A 21157-nucleotide genomic window follows, 5' to 3' on the forward strand; every position below is an offset into this window, starting at 1 on the left:
CTGGGATGCCCAACTGCGTTTGGTGGCTTCGGAAGTTTCACCAGCTTTGAAACAAATATTGCCTAGGTAACAACATCCTCACAGTGGTTGGTAGTTCAAAGAGGCTGAAACGCTATCCTACTACTCTTGCTAAACCAATTAATGACTCATCTCTCCTGATCCCTTCCGCAAAAAAAACAAAAACGAAAACAAAGTAAGAATAGAAATAAAATAAATAAATAAATAACGGCATCTCCAAAACATTTATTTAACTTTTCTCTCTCTCAAATCAGACCAGCTTAGAGCCACCAACTTCACCTACCTTTCCCAATTCAGCTAGGGTGCGGAGCAACCTAAAACCCTTTTAGACACACAAAACCCAAATTGTAACACTCTTCTGGTCGCTTGTCTGCTTCTGGAAGCCTGTCCTGAGAGCTGGCGAAGTCCAAACCCTTATTCCATTCCCACATATCAGTATCTCATTGGCTATACGGAAAAGAAGTGTATCCAAAGCACACAATGGCACATTAAGTTTGAAGAAAGCATTGGTAAAGGAGAATAAAACTACAGCAGTTGTTCAGCCTACTCTAACTAAATGTTGAGCCACTGCAGAACTCCTCCTCCAGCCCAACACAAAGTAAAATTGTGTCACCCCCTTGCCAAGACATTCTTTTGTGGTACGTTACTGGCACTTTATGTCAGTCTCATATGGTAGATACATGCAGGTTTGTCTGTGTGTTTACATACAAAAGGTCTGATAACAGTAAAACATTGTTCAGATAGATATAAAAAACCCAAGGAGTTGCATTAGCCAAAAAAAGTGTTTTGTGAGAAACAACAATAAAAATGATATAACCACAGCTTTTCTTTTCTTTAAAATTAGATAAATACCCAAAGCTATGATTTCACTTGGGGCCTCTGTACCTTGACAGGGAGTCCAATGGAGTATATCTGAAGGCACTTAATATCCTCTACTCAGCTGTAAGATGGTTGCACAGGGAGCTGGGGAGCTTGGGATGTGATTTGGGGCATGGAGGAGAGAGATGGATGAAAACAAGCCCTGAAGAGCTGTGATCCACACAGCATCAGGCGCTGAAATGAAAACAAACGTACAACCCAGGTGTTGAGAAGGTCTCTCTTGAAAAAGAAAACTGCCAATTGCAAATGTCTTTGTGTTTCTATTGACAGAGCACTTCATGCAACTCTGACAGTGCATCATACACTCTTAGAGATATTTAGCTTTGTCAGTTCATTGACCTCCTCAGTTCCCGCTTCCTCACAGTCAGTCTTCTCTACAGCTTTGCCAAACCTGCACCTCTCTTCTGCTTTCATTGAATCTTTCTGGAGCTTCTTGGAGGAAGGAAGTATGTCCTTGTTTTCTGAGTTATCTGTGCCATGGGCTATCTTATCAGAATTCTGTACAGAAGGCACCAGGTTGGCAATCTCATCAGTCGGAGATCGCCCAATGCTGCCATCCACTTGAACCCGAATGTCTGGGGATATAGACAACTGGTGATGTGGCACGATCCCATTGTCCATGCATTTTGGGTACAGGTAGGTCTTCATCTGACCTTTCCCCTTCACATTGACTGTCCCCCTATAGTCAAAGTCATACCCCATCTTGTTCAGGATGCGGTAGCTTTCCTCACTCACCTGTATACGACACTCTACGCCAGTGGTGTCCATTCTGCTAGCAATGTTCACAGTGTCACCCCAAATGTCATACAATAACTTGGTGGTGCCAATGACCCCAGCAGTGAGAGGGCCATGGTTAAAGCCAATCCTAAGTTTAAAATTAAACCACAGCATGTTGTTGTTGAAGTCATCCACCACTCGCATCATTTCTTTGGCAAATTCAAAAAGGGTCTGCAAATGTCCATGGGGATGGTTGTTGTCCTGACACTGCGATGTGTTCAGCCCTGAAGCAGCCATGTAGGTTGCCCCAATTGTTTTGATTTTCTCAATGCTGCTGTAATGCGGTTTGCTTAGCAGCTCATCAAAATCCCCAATCAGTTCATTCAGGACTCTGTAGCACTCTTTGCCTCCTTCGTAGTTCTCTTCATAAAACTCGCTGAAGTTCACAATACTAGCAAAGATTACTCCACCACTGTCATGGTTTTTGGAATAGCTCTGGGAAACCTTCAACTGCTCAGCCACGTGATAGGGAATAATATTCCTCAGCAACCAGTCAGCTTGATCCCTCATGCTCTGAATTTTGGTGCGATGAAGATCGGCCTCCACATCCCCATGATAGTGGAGGCGGTAACTGACCTCAAACTCCCGATTCAGAAACCAGACCAGGAGGAGCAGAAGGAAAAAAACCAAAATCACTTCCTGACCGATGAGGTCCGCTGGCCTCTTCATGTCACTTGGCACTGAACTGTTGCACGGACTCTTCCTGGAGCTGGAAGCAGAAGAAAGGGAAGAACAAGAAAGGTGCATTTAAAAACATGGTCAGGGCACTACGATTTCTGCTCCTGTGCTAGAAGAAAAGTATTGGAAGTGTATGCTACATACCAAATTAGAAAATATGCTTTGAAAACTTTACCTGCTATTAAGCTTGCTAAAGAATTAATTTCTCTCTTAAACTCACCAGGTACTTCCTTAAAGGGGTACTATAGGGTTTAGCAACACAGAGATTGGCCCACCTTTACGTTAGTCCTGTTTTAAAGATTTCACTAAGGAGACAGTTACTGTTCTATATAAATATGTACTTAAAAAACACTACATGTAAATATATATAAATGCTTAATAATGGCTGTGTTTAGATACATGCATGTGCACATCTGTCTGTCTACAGCTATGCTTGCGTTAGTGTGTGTAAGTGGCGTGTTTATCATTTCTTTGTACTCCCCCCAATATTTAGAAGCATTCGCTCTATATTTTTCGTGACTTTCCCTCGTCTCCTCATCAAAGACCAGTAACCTTTGCAGTATGCTTTTAACGTTAACATGTCAAGGTTTTGGAAGAAGATAGCCCTGTACAAGATGCTTCGTGAAGCACATCATGTCTCCTGCATGAAAGCGCTGAATATGGAGCTCTGGGTTGACATCTTTTGCACATTACAACCACTGAAGCTTTTTATGGTGTAGATGGGAAGTTTCTCAGAGTACCAAGATTTAAAAAAAAAATAAAATAAAAATCATGGCTCATATAGATTAAGAGCAATATTTCAAATCCTTTTGACAATTCGTTGACTGCCTGTGCAGATTATGAAGCACTGACAGAGTACGCTTCCTGTGCCAAACAGCCCTTAGCAAGGAGACATCTGCAGTCCACAGTCTCAACTTTCTGGAGAGATGTGAAGACACACATCTGAAGTCTGAGAAGACACCACCTATGCAATGCTGGAAACTAAGTCTAAACCCAGACAGATTGGCATGCAGCAATTTCCGGAGTCACTTAACTGAAGTTTTTTTTCCTATAAACTTTCTTATGCCAAAGTGTAAGACTTGATATGTGCAGACACATGCTCAGATTTCTCAAGTTAAGAAATGGTCTGATACGGGAAAGCATCACCTCAACCTTTCTGCTTGAAAAAGAGAAATGCAATCTGTATCTCAGCATCTGTTTGTATTCCTCTTATGAAGGTATGTTAGCAAAAGGAGATCAAAACCTCAAAGCACAACAGTAGCAACAGTTCAAGAAAAGAAGACGTTATATTTGTTTCTGTAATGTGAAAACATTTCAACTTTCAGTTTGTTTCTTTATGTCTGTGGGGGACATACTTCCATTTCTGAAATCAAAGCAAATGTTTTAGCAACTGAGCTACATTCCAGACCCATATTTCTTTTTCTGGAAGTTCTTTCTCAAATATTTGATTGCACAGTATAGCCAGAAAGGTATGATGAAGCAAACCCTGCACAGTTGTGATACAGATGAATACACACATTTTATTCTGTGCTATGGTCTTTTTTTTTTTTGTATATGTATCTATTGAATTTTATCATAGTAAGCCTATAGGAGAGAAAAAGGCTTCTGCAAGTAAAGTATTTACAATAGAGAGCTTACAGGTCGAATTTCAGATTAAAGATAAGACTATGTATTATGTTGGGAATTAATTAATTAATTAATTTATTTATTTATTTTCCCAATCATAAATATACTTCTCCCAGGAGAAGTGAAGGCATATTCATTTTATTGGTTTGATATCAAAAAAAAATAATCAATGACTGGAATAGTAAGAATTTCTGAAATACAAGCCTTGCTGCCTCTTTAGCAGGTAGCAAAATATCTTCCAGATTTGATGGGCTTAGAGAACAGGAGAGGATAGGTAAGAGTAAAGATCTCTTTAAATAAAGAAAGCTGGAGGAGGTGAGGAATGAATCTCAGTCAAGAAGCATGATTCAGGTTCTTTTCAAAACAGTTGATTATTTTCCATATCTTGTGGAAAAAGATCTGCCAGAAGATCTGAGCAATGCCAAGTTACTCCTTTGAGAGTACATGAGTTTGATTCAGATAGTCTGCTCTAACATCAAACAGCCCTGCCACAGGGATTTATTTAAGTCATTAGAGGCTTTTTATTTAGTTTTTATTGTACAAAACAGTCCTTGGTACTTTAATTCCTCATAAATAAATGAAGAAGGCACCATACATATTCCGTTACAAAAAGTGGTCCATATCAAACGCTAGAGATGCCTTTTAAGAACAAACTCCTGCCTCCCATTCACAGCTCCTGAAGTACTGGCATCTGCAAGCTCTCAGTCATCTCCTCAAGCACCGGCTTGACCTTGTTTCCCACATGGGTGTACAACCTTAGAGATCTGCATTTGAAATGAGAGTGACTCACTTGTAAGCTGACCTGATTTCATTAATAAGGTAATGGGTTAGTATCTCAAACGAGAAGGTGCAGTATCTTTTCCAGAGCAGGCATTTTTGATCACTATGCGACTGCTACAAGTATTAGTACAAAAAGCCACAATACTAACCTGAAGGAGGAAACATTTACTTCCTACTCATTTGAAAATCAAATTTCTGGACATTGCAGCGAATAGGTTACAGGACCTACAGGGCTTTAAACCACCTCACAGTCTGTTAGCAAAGACAACTTCTGTCCAAAGCTGCCCTTTAAAATGCAAAGAAGAAAAAAACCCACACGAATATAGAAAAGGATCACACAAAACCAAATCCTTTTAAGTTCTACTTTTCATGAGGTGTTGCAGCAGAAAACTAATTTTAAAAGTCATTCAGACTGAAATCTTAAGCTGTCAATGTTACTTTAACTCAAACTGTTGAAGCACTTCCTGGCACAGATGCCTAACTATTAACTTGGCATCTTCATTCAGCCTGTGTGTTGAATATGGAACAAGTGAGAGCTCCGGAGATAGAATCTCCTTTGGCTTGATCACAAATCATAAAGATAATGGCTTTCTACTTATAAAGATTTTTGGAAAGCCATTTTGCTTCTGAGCCAGTAACCTATGTTTGGATTTGGATTTCTTACTATATTTAAAGTGGATGCATGCCTGCTAAATCTTAAAAAAGAATGCAATGGTGGAACAGCATGGAAAAAGGAAATCAAACAGCTGCTTTCAATGAAGAACATAAAGAAGAGGCATATAAAAAAACCCTATCATCAAGCAATTATAGTCTTCCACCTTGAGTAGCCTATCAGTGTTCCTCCTTGAGCCATCACAAGCTGCGACAATACACTTTATCTGCTCTCAGATAAGAAATGAATGAAAACAAAAATATTTCTTGCTTAGAAGACCAAGTGCAGTAATACCTCTTTGGGGCTGAAGAATTGGTCTGTCTGGAAAAGGAGGCAAATTCCGTATTTTGACTTACTGAGCATAGCATAGACAGTCCAGAGATGAACTCTGTGCTAAGACTTCATTACCATTACTAGCACCTTTCTTCCCATGCAATATTAATAATTACCTCAATTCTTGATCAAGAGCAGAGAATGGCTTCATGAAAGGCATGCAAATAAAAAGTTTGTCTTGCCCTCTTAGAGCTAAGGAAAAGCTTTTGCGCTGACTTGGGTGACCAAGGAATCTTTTTCATTTATCTATACTAATTAGAAATGAACAGCGTAAATGTTTGTTAGGATAAGGGAGTTTCAAGTTTTTATTAGCACACCACCTGGAGAAAGGGAAAAATCTGTTCGCACAGAACTCTAGAACTGTGGTATATAACGATGCACATTAAAAAGAGCCCCGAGCAGCCAAATTCTGTTGCAAATCAATGGTAGAAGCAGAATAAGATTAACTCCTAGTTCTCTCTCTCTTTTAACTTCCAAACCAGAGAAGAATTACATCAGTTTGTAAGTTTGGGCAGCTTCAGATCAGAGGAGCCTAAGCCACTCACAAACATCGCACTGGTGTGACACAGTTCCTGCATTAAAACGGAGATGGCGACCAACAAACCACCACCCGACAAAGCTGCCGCTGCCCGCAGGAAGGACTGTGCTGTGCGGTATTTACACGTGCACCATGTACGTGCATTTTTTCCCCGACTGAAGGAATGACAGGCAGAATACAAATACCATGCATCTCATAGTAGAAAGTTTAAAATTAAGCTTAGAAATGTTTAATGAGCCTGATATTTTGGTCACTGCTTTATTTAGAATCTAAATCACAGGCTAGGATTTGCAAAGCAGGTAGAGTGTACTCCATGCCTGCTTGCAGTAACTATCTCTACATTGTTGCATTTTACCTACTTTTACCGTTATTTATCATGAGTTAGAAGTTACGTGATACGCTCTTGAAAGAAAAATGTTTGCATGCAAACAATGCCTGACAGCTCTTTTTTTGACAGATTCCTAATAAACAATGATATACAAACAGTCATGGAACTGAAGACTAGGTTGTCAATTATTAAAGGCAGAATGAATTATTTATTAGTGATTAGCAGCTGGTCAGGAGCCTGTTAAGCTGTTGTCAATGGTGGCCAAGACATTTGTAATTCTGAGCAACACAAAAGCTTAGGCCATTTCACAAACTAATAATAAAACACTGAAGATCTAAATTCAGGTTAATTCTAAGACATTACCTTCAGTGATCAACCACACTTCAATATTTTGTACACTGCATTTTCAGCAAATTCCCTCCAGTGTTTTGGCCTACAAAAATCAAGCAACCTCTGTTTTTTGGCTTTAACTTTTCAGCCCTTCTGGGTTTAGTGAACTGGAATTCCCTTCTGCAAATGAAGTTATCTTTCATCTTTGATCTTCAATCAAAGCCATAAGAAAAGAAAACCCATGTAAAGAAAACATCACTGTATTAAGTTTTATCATCTTGGTGACTACATATCTAATAAGAAAGCTTAGTTACCACCTCCCCGTGTTTACAACACACACATTTGCTAAACTAACATAGCGCTTTGTGTAGATTATAATTTTTAAAAGTAAATATTTTTTTTGGTGATACATACTCACAGCAGAAGCAACATCCTCTTGAATACACACTCATTTAGATGAATTACTTAGTCAACTTGTTGATAGGGTCGTTAGTTCATTCGAGCACAACATCACCTCAGTATTGCCCCCAAACGTGCAATTAGAAAACACATTTTTCTAATACCAACAACTAGTAAAAACACTTAAAATGGTAGAAGAAAAACTTGCAATAAAATCACAGGAAATTCAGTACTGAAATAATTAGAGTGAATCTTTAATGCGCTGATTTATAAGGGGCTATTCATAACCCAGTAAAAGATTTTTGTTTGTTGGTTTAGAAGTCTGGGGGCTACAATTTCATTTGCTCTCAATGACAGTACGTGCTGTGCTGCCTAAGTGAGCTCCGGGTGACAGACAGCACGCAGACTGTCATTGTCTGCATGTCTCCATCCTGGTGAAGGCAGCTGGCTTCACAGCCTGCTCTTTCTGCTGACGTTTCTCTACACCAGGGAATTCTCAGCTGCCCAGCTGTGGGTAACGTCTAACTCTGCACACTTCCAAATTGTGCAAATCAACAAAACAACTTAAAAAAAGTTCAAGATGTACAGATAGTGCTTTAAAACAGCTACTACTGGAAAAACAGGTGCTATTTTATATAGCTCCTCCATAGTTCTATTTCTTACAAATCAAATTTAAAAAGAAAATAGCATTATGCAATTCAGCAACTGCACCATCAGCTCTCTGATGATTTTTCATCATACTCGGGTCTTCTGGAAAGGAAATTAGGTATACAAGGAGCTTAAACACAACTTGCTGGACCAATTTGTTGAATTCCCGAGTGTATTACTATGGATGCAAAGTTTTACTACATGTAACTGGTTGAAAATGTTTCTATTCCTAAACACAGTCATTTGATATAAAGTTTACCTAAAGTTCTGTGCCAAATCCAGATGAAAAGTTTCCACAGAGCTGAAATAAAAAAAAAAAAGCATTGACATCAGAAGGGAGTTAAAGCAATAAACAAAGCATTCTGCCAGAATTCCAGTTAGCATTTTGAACTTTTCTATTATGTGGACAGTAGGACCAATAATTGCACTGCACATTTGATCAACTTCAGACAAACTTTGTTTGAACACTGACTTATCTGCACTTTTTGCTTGGCAGAAGCAACCACAGTCAGACAGCGATGCAAAAACCTTTGAAGACTAGGTGATGATAATGCAGTCAATATGACGTCTGGAACAAGTAATTGTTAAAGAATCCAGACTTACCTTGGAAACATAGAAAAGCAATTTCAGAACTCTAAAAATCAGCTATGCCTCCATCTTATCTGACCAACACAATACAAAGATTTAAAAAAATAATAAAACAAAACACAAATATAGAGTCTCTTTTTGAAGATGACATGAATGAAAGTAATTTAAACATTACAATTTCTATGCAGCAATTAAGTATTTTAATTGACAGAACTAGTTACTTTTTGGGGGAAAAAAAGTAAAGAATAGTGCAGAATGGATTTCCCTGTGATGTATACAAAGCTGCAATTACCTTTGTGACAAAAAAAATCATCTAGGCTATTGATAAGAAAGGAACAAAAAAGTTATTATTAATCTAGGCAAATAGAAGTTATGGGACACACTAATTCAACCTGCATTTTGTCCACGATCTATTCTACAAATTGCTGTTTTTCAGGTATGCAGTTGAACAGCTCAGGCTATTACTTTAAATACTTCAGAGATGAAATAACATATTGCATGAATTCTAAACTTTGCCCATTTGTGATCACCAGTACTCAAACCACAGGCAAAATACACTATCATTAGGAAAATTTCTTAAGACAAAGTTTCTTAAACATTCAAAACTACCCCTTTAGCAGTTAGCAAAGGTGATGCTACAAATTGTCAGATTGCGAGGTCTCCAACTCTCTGCTTGGGAATAACCTTTCCAGTCCCTCAATAAAGTTGATGTGCAGGGAAATCCCCAAGTTATCTCAAGTTTTTGTCCCTACCTTTGCGCAATGTCATGATACAGAGCTTATATACAAGCTGATCTAGTAATTACACCTGTGATTTGTCTAAAATTTGTCTCTGAATATGGAAGTAGGATTTAAAATTATGACACAAAACCTTCTGATTTTCTTCTGCAATAAACTGCACAGAGATCTGTTGAAGTAATCACCCAGGAGAATGTCAACCACTCTGATACCTTTTCCATGCTTTAGCTTGACTGCCTGCCTTTGCATAAAGACTTTTGGTACTACACTGACGTTACATTACCCTATTCTAAAAGGCTCTGCTTGTTGGACATGGTCCTGGGCAAGCAGCTCTGGGAGTCCCTTGCTGGAACAGGGGCTGTACCTGAAACTCCCAGGGGTCCCTTCCAGCCTCAGCCATTCTCTGGTTCCGTCTGTGATTCTGCACCCAGCACCGAGTTATGCTGCAGCAGCTCCATGCAGACATGCTAGCAGGCATGTAGCTTAATGAGCAGCAAGACCCCTGGCCTGGGGGAATTATGGAAGAGGAGCAAGGGAGTCGTGAAACAGCATTATGAGTTTACTGTTCACTGACTTACTTGAAAAAACAAACCTGGGGCTAACTTCTCAGTGAAGCTGGTGGTTGGACAGGGAAAGAATGCCAAGGAAAAATGAAATGAGTGAAAGTAACTGTTACTGGGAGAGGGTCACTTAGCACACTGGAGGAGTGATGTTGTTAGGTAAGCTGCACAAATAAATCCAAATGAAAAATCAAAGATGAGAAAAAGGGAGCAGGCATCCAGAAACTGAACACTACTTCCAGAAACCGAACACTTCTTCCCTCCACTGAAGCTAGAAACGGCTGTTCTGTACTCCTCGCTTGAGTGCTCTGCTGACACAAAAAAGGGATTTTCTTTAGTCTAATAAGATCTAGAAACCATTCGTCAACTGACACCAGTTCCAAGTTAGTTTTTTCCAAGGAGGGACAGGCTCTTCTTCCTACAGCTCTCATAGCCACTTCTGAGTTACTTACAGTCTGAGCAGATGTTAAGGGGTGACTTTTATTCTGTCCTCTTATAATATAAATTGGATCAAGATTAAGAGTCAGCTGAAGATGCCTGAAGAGGGGAAAACTAAATACACAAAACACGCATCTGCAAACTTTTTTTTTTTCTTTCCCCAGCTTTTCACCATATGGTTCAGCAGGCCTCTGAAGAAGTATAAAAGGAATAGCTTTTGATAGGAATCACAGAAGTCTAGCATAAGAAGTCCTTGCAAAGCCCATGCTACGGTAAGAGTGCCAAAAGCCATATTTCTTAAGCCACCAAGAAGTGCAGTTTGATTACACAATTTTGACAATAGGAGTGGACAGGGGGCTGGAAGGAGTCCCTTGACTATCTTGGCAAGAAAATAGAAGAATACTGCAAACAAGTTCTCCTATGGAGAAAGCTGCTTATCAGCAGACAAGCTGAAAAGGCTTAAGGTTATTTCACACAAACTACGTTAACATGATTCCTCTAGTTACTGTTTTGCAGCATCTTCTGAAAAGGCAGAAAACTGAGAAAGGAAGCAGGATATTAGATCTCTTAAATCTGAGTGCCTGCCTTCTACAGTGCAAAATTCCTTGAGGAGGAAGCTGGAAGAACAATACATGATTCTTAAGGGCAAATGTAAATCCAGCTAGGAGAGGACACCAAACACCTCAGGAATGTCTTAAAATAGATTTTCTAACAAAAGGTAAAAAGCAATTCTATGGGTCTCCTACGTGTGCCCTAGAAACACACCATTTGAGGACAGAGCATCATTTCAACACAGATTACAGGAAAAGGCCTCTCAGGTATCATCCTGAAATGCCTCCAAAAACGCAGATCTCTTTCCAAATCGACTTTTTACATTTGAGATACTAGAGAAATTCATGTCAGATACTAAAATCACATGTATAGGATCCTCACTTCACCGGCAGAGAAAAATTTGTTTATCCCGAGTTTGCTTATCCCAAACATGGTCTATGGGTGCTGGGATGTGATGCTCACCTGTCTGGACACAAGGAGATGTAGAGGAGAATGAGAAGCACTGCTCCTACTACAGTTGCCAATAGAGATCTCATCCAGGAGCTAAGCTGGCAGAAGTTACAGTACTGCACAATGGTGATCAGAATGGCACAACACATAAACATGGTGTACTGCAACAAAGAGAGAGAGCGCGAGTTAGCTTTGTCTTGCTGACTGGAGCCCTTTTGCACATAAATGCCAGCATAAATAAAGGCATGTGCAATATGAAAGATAAAGACCTAATTTCCTTGTGATATGCACATTAAGTGATCCTCATTGTGTCTGTAACAGGAGGCAGCACTTGAAGATGGAGGTCTTCCCTTCAAAGAGCAAGCAAACTTTTAGCATAGACAGTTTGTCACAATTTTCCCTAGATACAGTTTTGCATTACCGCATTATACCACCATTATTTCAATACTATTCCACACCTTCAGCTTACCTTAGCAAAATGCTCAGTTCCTCTTCTTATTAAGAAAAGAAAAAAAAAGGAAAAAATAGGGTAAGCATTCACATTAATATCCTCTCTAATTACTGGGATTAGATCCTCCCTGTTTTGAACGGGATGTCAAAATTCCACTGCATTGAAAAAGCGGAACATGTTCACCCTCAGGAACTACAACCAGCTTCCCTTAAAAACATTTCTTAGAGGATGCTAGCATACTGCCCATCAGCAGGTGAATAAGGAAATAAGAAAGAACTGTTTCAATTACAGAAGACAGGTATCAATCGTTGTCAATCAGTGCTTGGTAATACCACCACTTGTGCCAATTTGAAAAGACAATGTTGGATTTTCTCTTCCAAATGCCTTAATGCTTTCCCCTTCCACATCTTTGCTGGATAAATAAAAGGAAGTGCAGAACAGAGGTATTCCCCAGAATGTCTTAATTTCCCTGAGATACAATGTTACACCGGTCAAAGCTCTCAAGCTGATGTGCAAGGTCTGGTTTTATCAAGAATATTGATGACCATCCAAGCTAAAACAGAGACTCCACAACTGCATCCTGGAGCTCTGTTCTGCTACATACTGCATTTTACGGTATCAAATGATCGCTCTCTCTCCCCCATTTTAAATTTCCTTTACAGCTGAAATGCAGAAAATGCAAATTAGGAATACTGTCACATAACAAATAAGCATGTGATTCAGAAGTAGACACAGTGTATGGAAAAAAAACTTACATAATTTACCATTTTCAAACCATAAGCACAGTGTTTTTTGTTTAATTTAATGACTCAAAAATGGGTAAAATTCATTTCAGAAATGTCCATAAAAAACATATTTTAAACTTACTTTTTTCCCCCCATTTCAGGTCTCCTAAAGTGGCAGAGCACTGGTTCTCACTCCAAGTGATGCCCCAGCATGAAGCCAGCCTATAGAGGGTCAGCAAGTGCTGTGTTTACTATGTATGCATGGCTTTGGAAAGTTTTTTTTCATTGCTGTTTTTGTTAATTTTGATTTTAATTATTTTATATCCAGGGAAGGTATAAAATGATACGAATAAAAAAAAACTTTGCAAAACCATGTCATAGTAAAATATGACACTTACCTGACCCTCTATAGGTTGATTCCATTTCCTAGAGCTCCATGATTGTTGGAACATCACTGAGCACAAGATGAGTTGGGACATCTCTTGGAGAGTGAGCCAACAACCCCGCGACTCTGGAGGACCTGCAAGAGGAAAGAAAGCCAAGATCATTCTCAGCTTGCCTCACTGCTGCTGCTTGAAGCACTTAGACCAATAACCTGGTATGATGAGGTATTGAGAATACGCTAACAAAAGTGGGTCTTCCAACAGTACTTTTACATGTTTGGAGAGATGATCATGGATGGTGATGAATGGGATGATATAAAATCAATGCACAAAGAAATTTGAGAGATTTGAAGGTTTTCAGGTCCCTTCAGTGTAAAAACATTCCTACAATTAGTTTGCTAGTGGTCATGAGGGAAGAAGGCCATCATTAAACTAAAACAATTGCACAGCTTTAAAATAGTTAGCTTTGGTTAAGTTCACAAAGGTAAAAGCTACAGAAAGACTTTAAACATGGGATGTGAGATCCTCAAATCCAGTCCTTTGTGACTGTGAAAACCATGGAATAGGTTTAAATCAAAATGTCTGGTCCATATGTTCCCACAGAATAAACACTTCCCGACACACAGTACCAAACTGCATCTGTAATTCATGGTAGGAAGAAGGAAGAGGTTCTGGTTGTTACCTATGCCCAGGGCCCTGCAATAGCAAGTGATTTGTAAATGAGTTCCCTGAAGATCCTGGAAAGGAAGGCTCATACGCTGTGCTACCTAGGAGAAACAAACTTTTATCTCAGTTTCTCATCTGTTTTATTCATAAAGGTTATAAGCATTGATTTTATGCTATGGTTCACCTTTAAATTAAACATTTTTCCTTCCTCCGTATTTAGCTCCTTGCTCCCTGCTTCTGAATGTTTTTATTAAAGGAGGCATCAAATCTCCTGTGAACCTGTCTCTGGCTGGGCCAAATAAAGCCAGTTTCTTTCAGTTCCTTTTGAGAAGGCAGATCCTGCATTCCTTTAACCATCCCTGCAGCCCCTCAGGGTAATCATTTCTATGTCCCAACAGCTCTTTCCTTTTTCAGTTTCTCCATCTAACTTGGCAGAGAAAAAAAACCCAACCCACTGCTAATACTGGTCTTGCTCTTAGATTTACTAATATGCATGCAAACTTCTTAGGTTCACAAAACATTTCAGACTACAAGCTCCAAATCAAAAAACAAAAGAAGATACTCTACTTGCATTAGCCAGAATAAACACCAGCAGAAGTATTTGCTCTAAGGAAAAAAAAAAAAAAAGGTATGTACGCACACAGGCATTTATAGCTATCCCTCTCCTCTTCTGTATGACAGTTTTCCAGCAAGTCGCTATGTATTCCATCATACACAAAAGCCCTGTTTTTCTCTAAGGGATCTGTATCAAACATCTGTAAAGCACGAGGGAAGTGAAGGAAGAAGGCAGGCAAGCAACAAGCTAAGTTAGATCCAAAACGTCAGACTATGAAACAGAGTTCTACAACTTACATGTATATTTGTTTCAAAATCAGAGGTGAAGTGCGAAAAAACTGCAAGAGCTGGGAGAGAAACTAGGATTGCACCGAAAAAATGTCGAGGCAGCCAGCCAGATATCACCTCCAGGAGACGCTTCGTGCAAGTCATCACCTCCTCCAGGAAGAATGCCATCCTGGAACAAACGGAACCACAGACCTATGGGTTAATTTCAGCACATCACTCCATACAGCTTAATTACCTGTAATAAAACAACTTAAAATTCTTCACTGGGACTGCAGCACCAGTCACAGCTTGCCACGTGCCATACCACCTGCTGGTAAGTTCAAGGAATGATCCAGGTGTGCTGAAAGATGACGGCTCGTTTGCTACAGCGCGAGGTGGGATGGGAGGGAGGGGGGATGCTGGGGTTTGAGAAACAAACTGGAAAACGCTTTTCACTTACTTGGAAGGTAAGCATATGAGAGACTTACATTCATAAATACTTAGCCTTAAAGAGGTGGCGAGAAGGGTTACAGGTTAAAGCAAGTTACTAAGAGTACCATCAGAAATGTTTGAGAAGTGGGGCTGCGCGTCCTGCCATCAGACCTTCCTCCAAAGGCCGTCAGATCCGTGCATTCCTAGCGTCACGACACGATCCAAACCAGTTAGGACACCTGACGCGAGTCCCCATCTGCGATCGGATGCCTGCCACCCCCTCTCGCCAGGGGGTGGACAGGAGAGGGGCGTGTGGGCCTGCACTGCCCCACAGGAGGCACCCGGCAGGGTTGGTTCTGGCCTCGGGCTGCCGGAGGCCCAGGCCCAGGCCCGTGGCGCGCTGCAGGAGCCAGGCAGCGAAAGAGGGCGAGCTCCCGAGGGCAGCTCAGCAGAGATTCTTCTCACACCAGAGAGCTTCTCGTCGTTAAAATGAGTGAGCAAAGGTGAAGGCTTGCTTAATGCTTAACTGTTTTTTACCTACAGAAACAGATCATCGGGAAAATTTGCTTCTCAAAGCTCGGAAACATTCATCACTCTCCAAAAATTGCAGCCACTTTTCAAGGTTTTAATTATTTTTATGGAGGCATAAAAAGGCAGTGTAATAGTTACCTTCATTCAAAGGCTCTCCATTGTGGATATATGTATTAACCAGAGCGGGCCTGAGCTTTTCTTGCTTTACCAAAGAATTCCTGCTTTTGTGAGACAAACTTACTTCAAAGAGGAATGGCAGAACCACAGAGCCCGCTGCGAGACCACAAGGCAGGCGTGAGCAGCGCCCTGTGCGTTTGTGGCACGGGTAATTCTGCTGGTGCCACAGTGGATGACCAGGGAGCCCGAATGGCAAACGCGTTTTTGGACAGAGATGCTCACAGCTGACAAGAATGTATAAATACAACATATGCTAAATGTGGAATTCACATATTCCAAAGTCACAAACTATTGCATACTACCTAGATCTTTTTTTAAAAATAACCAAAAAAAAAAAGAAAAAAACCTCAGTTTTTTTCTTTAATGCTTTTGACTAAAATACAAGGTATAATGTTGGATAAAAACCTGATAAAAAATGGGTAAAGTTTTCTGTGTGACTTGGACACTAATTGCACACCTTTTAAGTATGTCTTGCTTTTGGGTGTTACTTTAATTCTCAGGTCTAGGCCTCATGAATTTTGCAACCTCTAGCATTATTCAAGAGCTTTTATTCTCTCATTTAATACATTAAAATATCGGAATTATACTTAAATGCAAAGAGAAAAAGAGAAAATTAGGGTAATAGGATGGAAAACGCTGTAATACACCAGCACCCCACGAGAGGGTGCTCTCAGATTTCTCAGTGCCTAGTTAATGGACTCCCATTTAAGCCAAAAAGCATAGCTATATTACATCATAAAAGAGAATTTGCAACAAAGCACGGAAATACAACTGCATAAAAAGCAAAATAAATTCAAAAGCCCTGTAGAGTAATTACTGGTTTTTCTAAAGTGTTATATACTGTCCTGACAGCCTCTATCATCCATGGCAGAACATGCTCTGGGCTCTAGTGGCAGCCAAGCTGCTCCAGTATCGAGTCCTTCTGAAAATGCCACCCAAGTTCATGCCTCTAAAAATAAAGTCGATCCTGCTAAAGCGTTCGAACTGGGATCAGCTTTTACATGGCTAAACGGTGAGAAGGAAACAGCACCGGCTCTGGCAGAGCACCGTGGGCAGCACCCATCACTCCCGCGTGGAGCCAGGCACCCCCTGCCCACGCCACACCTGGACCCCGCTGCGGGCGCAGACCCCAGCCCTGGGGATGGGCACCCGGCGCCACTTGTGTCTCGCACCCCAGCCCACGCGGGCACTTCACGGAGCAGAAAGCTTGGTTTTTGCCAAGCCTCATGCCAGGATAAATTCTTGTGGGAACTATAGCAACAAATCCATCAGCAAACCTGATCTGTTAATCCTGGGATGAGGACACTTCTTTATTTAGGCAGCTGCGTGTTTGAAAAAGCAAGCACAAATTCCAGGACAACTCCACATTTCTCAGTGGTAATGTTTACCTTCTTGCATTGATTTTTTTTTTTCAGTCCAGAATCAATTGCAATGCTCTACACTCCGGAATTAAAACAAGTGAAACCTCATCTTTCACAAAACAGACGAAGCCTGTGAAGGCAGCACAGCTCTCCCATCACAGGAAGCAAGCACTGCATTAAATCCAGGCAGCAGGAGAGCTGCAGACATTTAATGGCTACAGGGCACTACCGGTAAATAATGCAGTGTCAGTGGGTAGCTCAACAGGGCTTAAATGCTGAAGCATCTAAGATGTTTACACAAGCTGCAGTTCAAATTAGTAACTTTGACATAAATGATTAATGGCTAATGGAGAACATTACCGTCATTTCTGTATTTACTGGCAGTTTAAAATCAATTCCCATATTTCAAATCAAAAGCTTTTGGCACAGCAGTGAATTGGTGGGATATTAAATACCAAAGTCACAGATGTTAGAAATAAATAAAGGCAAAACAGAATACAGTTTGCCCTTGCATCTATACTCTACGTAAGTCAGGTTGTTAACAAAACCAGTTCATTAAGCTCTAGTTGCACAAAGCAATTTTTGTTCTTGGCTATGAGGAATTTAAGAAGATCCAATCGGTCGGCTACAGGGTTTCAACAGCAGACAGACTTTGGATATTACTTTGGCAAGCCTTGAGAAGGTGAAGTAGTGGGCAAAGGGCAGTTTTATTTCATCAGAGTACAGCAGGTTTCCATTCTCCTGCTTTGACTGTATTTGCTTTTTTTCTTCACCCAGAAGATTTTTTTTCTCTCTGTTAAGGTACTTCTATACTGATGAATCAACTTACCAGGCGCTCCCACCTCTCACTCTTTAGAACAGGATTGAAATATCCACTACACTGGATTCATCTCCTCACTGAGAGATCTTCACTGAAGGGTGTTATTGAAAGCAATGCATGTTTTAAACATCTTATTTATAACAAGTTTTAATTGAGAAAAAGAACTGGATGCAAAAAGCTTCTAGTCAACAAAAAACTTGTATTCGCACCTAAAATAGTGGGCAGATCTCTTTTACCTGTATTCCTGCAGAAGCACCCCTAAGAATCCCGAGTAAAACTTCACACACCGTCGTATGCTCAGTGACATTTCCCAAGATATTTTTATAAAATACCAGAACTTTAAGACCTCTTACACTCCAACTGAACTCATGAAAGTCAAAGTAGTCATATTTCAAGTGGGCAGAAGGACATTCTTTGCACTACATTTACAGAACTGGAGATGACATACTCCACATGCTGACAAATTAAGCACCACTTTTTGCATGCAGCTTTAAACAATTAATTCTAGAGTGGCACTTGTGATAACAGTGGGATCCTCATCTATAGATACTCCAATAATTTATTATCAGACACTTCTGAGAAATCAAAACATCCTTCTCCTGCAAGCCTTGCTCCATAAGGACTTCTGCTCTAACAACTTCAGTTTTACCTCGTTTCTCATTGTGCAGGCAGCGAGTGCTTTCCTCTCCCACTACTGCAGCTGGACTCGAGCCCTTAGCCACAAGAGCTACAGCGAGTACTTCCTAGTCTGAGCACTGGATTCAATTAAAAGTCAGACTGATTTAAATACAGGGTGTTTCGCATCATGATAATGAAAATACAATGAGAAACTTAGGCAAGAATTTTTTGGTCCCAAAATAATCCCTCTCCTGAAATTCTAGGATTGTGCCCAGCATTGTAGGCCAATCCCCTCCCTTAAGATATCTCTGTGGTATTCTGTGATTGTCACTTGTGATGACATTTCTGCACAGGAAGCTCTGCACTTTTCTGCGTATAATGAGCAGTCAGAGTGAGCAGTCCTCGCTTTGAAGACAATTTAAAGAGGAAAAGGATGATTTTGTTCTTTCTGATCAAAGGAAGTGAGATAGAATAAGGGCACAACAGTACGTCTGTCCTCTTGATGCCAACAGGCTCCATGCTTCAGCAGTGAAAACAGAGCTGCCTGTAAACTCATCCTCTGGGAATATGCAATGCAGTGCACAATTTAAAACATTTTGAATTTAATGCAGCCAACTAAGGAACACTTACGGAATGCTCATATTTCAATAGCACAGATGGGGAAGTGGAAGGTTGTTACACTTGTACATGAGTGTGTGCCTCAGGCTGTGGAGACTGGAGTGGCCCAAAAATGTATCTTACCGTAAGTAAATACGTACCATAAATTCAACATAAAAATACCAAACAACCCAAAACCCCAAACAGATATCAAATCCTAAAAAAAAAAAAAAGTGCCCCCAAAATATGCCAATATATTTAGAACTACCTTAGTTCTTAGAATTACCTTAAAGGAGGCTATATAGAGGTGGGAATCAGGCTCTTCTCCCAAGCACCAAGTGGTAAGATGAGGGGAAATGGCCTCAAGTTGCACCAGGGAAGGTTTAGGTTGGATATCAGGAGAAATTTCTTTACTGAAAGGGTTGTGTGGCATTGGAATAGGCTGCCCAGGGAAGTCACCATCTCTGGAGGTCTTCAAGGAATGTGTAGATGTAGAACTTAGAAGCATTGTGGACTTTAGTACTAGGTAAAGGGTTGGACTAGATGATCTTAGAGGTCTTTTCCAACCTGAATGATTCTATGATTCTAACTGAAAACAAGCCAGAAGGCTTCTGAGATTGTCTTCAGCAATAAAAGCTCTTTTTCAGTGCAGAGTAGGAGGCTATTTTCAAGGAAGTACCCTGGGTGAGATGTCCCCAGATCTGAGATGATCCTTTTTTGAACTTCAGAGATTTACTTACGAGTTACTATAGATGCCATGATGAGATGTAAGCCAAGTACAAATTATATTTCTTTTACTAAAGGAAAGATTGTGAATGTGAGCCTGTGGCAGCAAATGACTGAGAATCAACTGCTTGTAACTCTGGAGTAAATTTGCAGATGCTTTCCTCATGCCAGAAGAAAGGAGAACACATCTCACAGTTGCGTGACAAGGGCCCCAGTAGCTACTGATAGCCAGTGGCTTGTTTTCCATCTCAAATTCCTCAGCCACACATTTGGTGGAGCGGGCAGGGAAGGGCAGCAACCACTTCTCCCAGCCAGCAATTCCTGTTTCCCAAATTAACCGCAAGAATTTGTGGGGTCTTGAGATTCACAGCCATCTCAGTCCCAGTGAAAGCAGCAAGTGCTAGTGAGCGACCATCATCTGCACTCATAGTAGCTGTGCAGGAATTACAATATTCCCTGCACGCCCAAACCTCCCATGAGTGTCCATTAGGAGAAAGGCAAACCTGTGTGCTCTCAATCCACTGTTTATTGAAAACCTGCTGCTACCATATCAGGTGGGACCACTTAGGTTTTGGTGACTGTCTACAGATGTTCACCAAAAGGTGAGATGTTTCTCAACCTGTTTTTCCGATCAGAATTAAACACAAAGGAATGATTAATATTAAAAAATAGATACTTCTAAGACTTAGGAGTCTGCTTTAAAGACTGGCTTTTTAAATCAACATAACTTTAAATGAGGAATCCAAGCCTGTTCAGGAAGTAAAATTTAGGTTTTAAACCAACACAATCTCATGCAAATAGCAGAAATGTCATTGGCAAAAACAAATAGTATTAAGAAAACATTATAAGGCCACTTAAACTCACCTTGGTAATGGCCCCGGCTCACTATCAGAGAGCATGGATGTCAGCAATACAGTGCTGCAATGAATTTAAACCTCCCTACCGCCGTACACAGCTCAGAAAGACAAAACTGCTTTGCAAATTCCTGACTATACAGATAGCATATTGAAAACAACAACTTTCCTTCTTCTCCTTAAATAAAACATGACCCACCAATTACAGAACAGGACTGAAGGAAAACCTTACGTACCCACATATAAAAATTTATAGGATTACAACATTATCTTTTATAACTGCATGAAGTAAGCAAAAGTAAATGCAAAGATAATAATGTGACATTGGAAAAACAAGTAGGAACAATAACATATTGAAAAATACTAAAATGGAGTTATTTTGATAAGGTATCTGCAAGGCGAATAAACAAAGTATCTCCAAATGCACCTGGGTAGCAGAAACCAGCTCTTGTAGAAAGCAGCGGCTGAGTTGTTCAGAGCTGAACAAATCCAAGGATTCAGTTCTGTGGTCACCTAACCCAAACTAACTGCTCACTGTTGCCTTCCTGCTCCCCATCCTGACGTAATGAAGGATCTGCCTGGGCTCATTAAACTGACAAGAAAAACTTTCACTTTTCTGAGTTTCTAGTTTTTCCAAAATCTCCGGAACTACAATGCTATTCAAGCTGTAACAGCCAAGTACA

At 40.3% G+C, this 21157-nt stretch overlaps 1 protein-coding gene across 2 annotated transcripts in view; it reads right to left on the bottom strand.

Annotated features, from left to right (window-relative positions):
• Positions 1-228: 228 nt before the first annotated feature.
• The window catches only part of ADCY9 (adenylate cyclase 9), an 84314-nt gene continuing 63385 nt past the window's right edge, over positions 229-21157 (bottom strand). For both annotated transcript variants that reach the window (XM_083800871.1, XM_083800870.1), the window contains 4 exons: positions 14389-14548; positions 11324-11472; positions 8246-8287; positions 229-2383 (listed from right to left, as the gene is read on the bottom strand). In XM_083800871.1, coding sequence (XP_083656997.1) covers positions 1195-2383; positions 8246-8287; positions 11324-11472; positions 14389-14548 — 1540 coding nt within the window. In that variant the 3' untranslated portion in view covers positions 229-1194. The remainder of the gene's footprint in view (positions 2384-8245; positions 8288-11323; positions 11473-14388; positions 14549-21157) is intronic.

This window comes from Anser anser (genome assembly GCF_964211835.1).
Source record: "Anser anser genome assembly, chromosome: 15".
NCBI lineage: Eukaryota > Metazoa > Chordata > Aves > Anseriformes > Anatidae > Anser > Anser anser.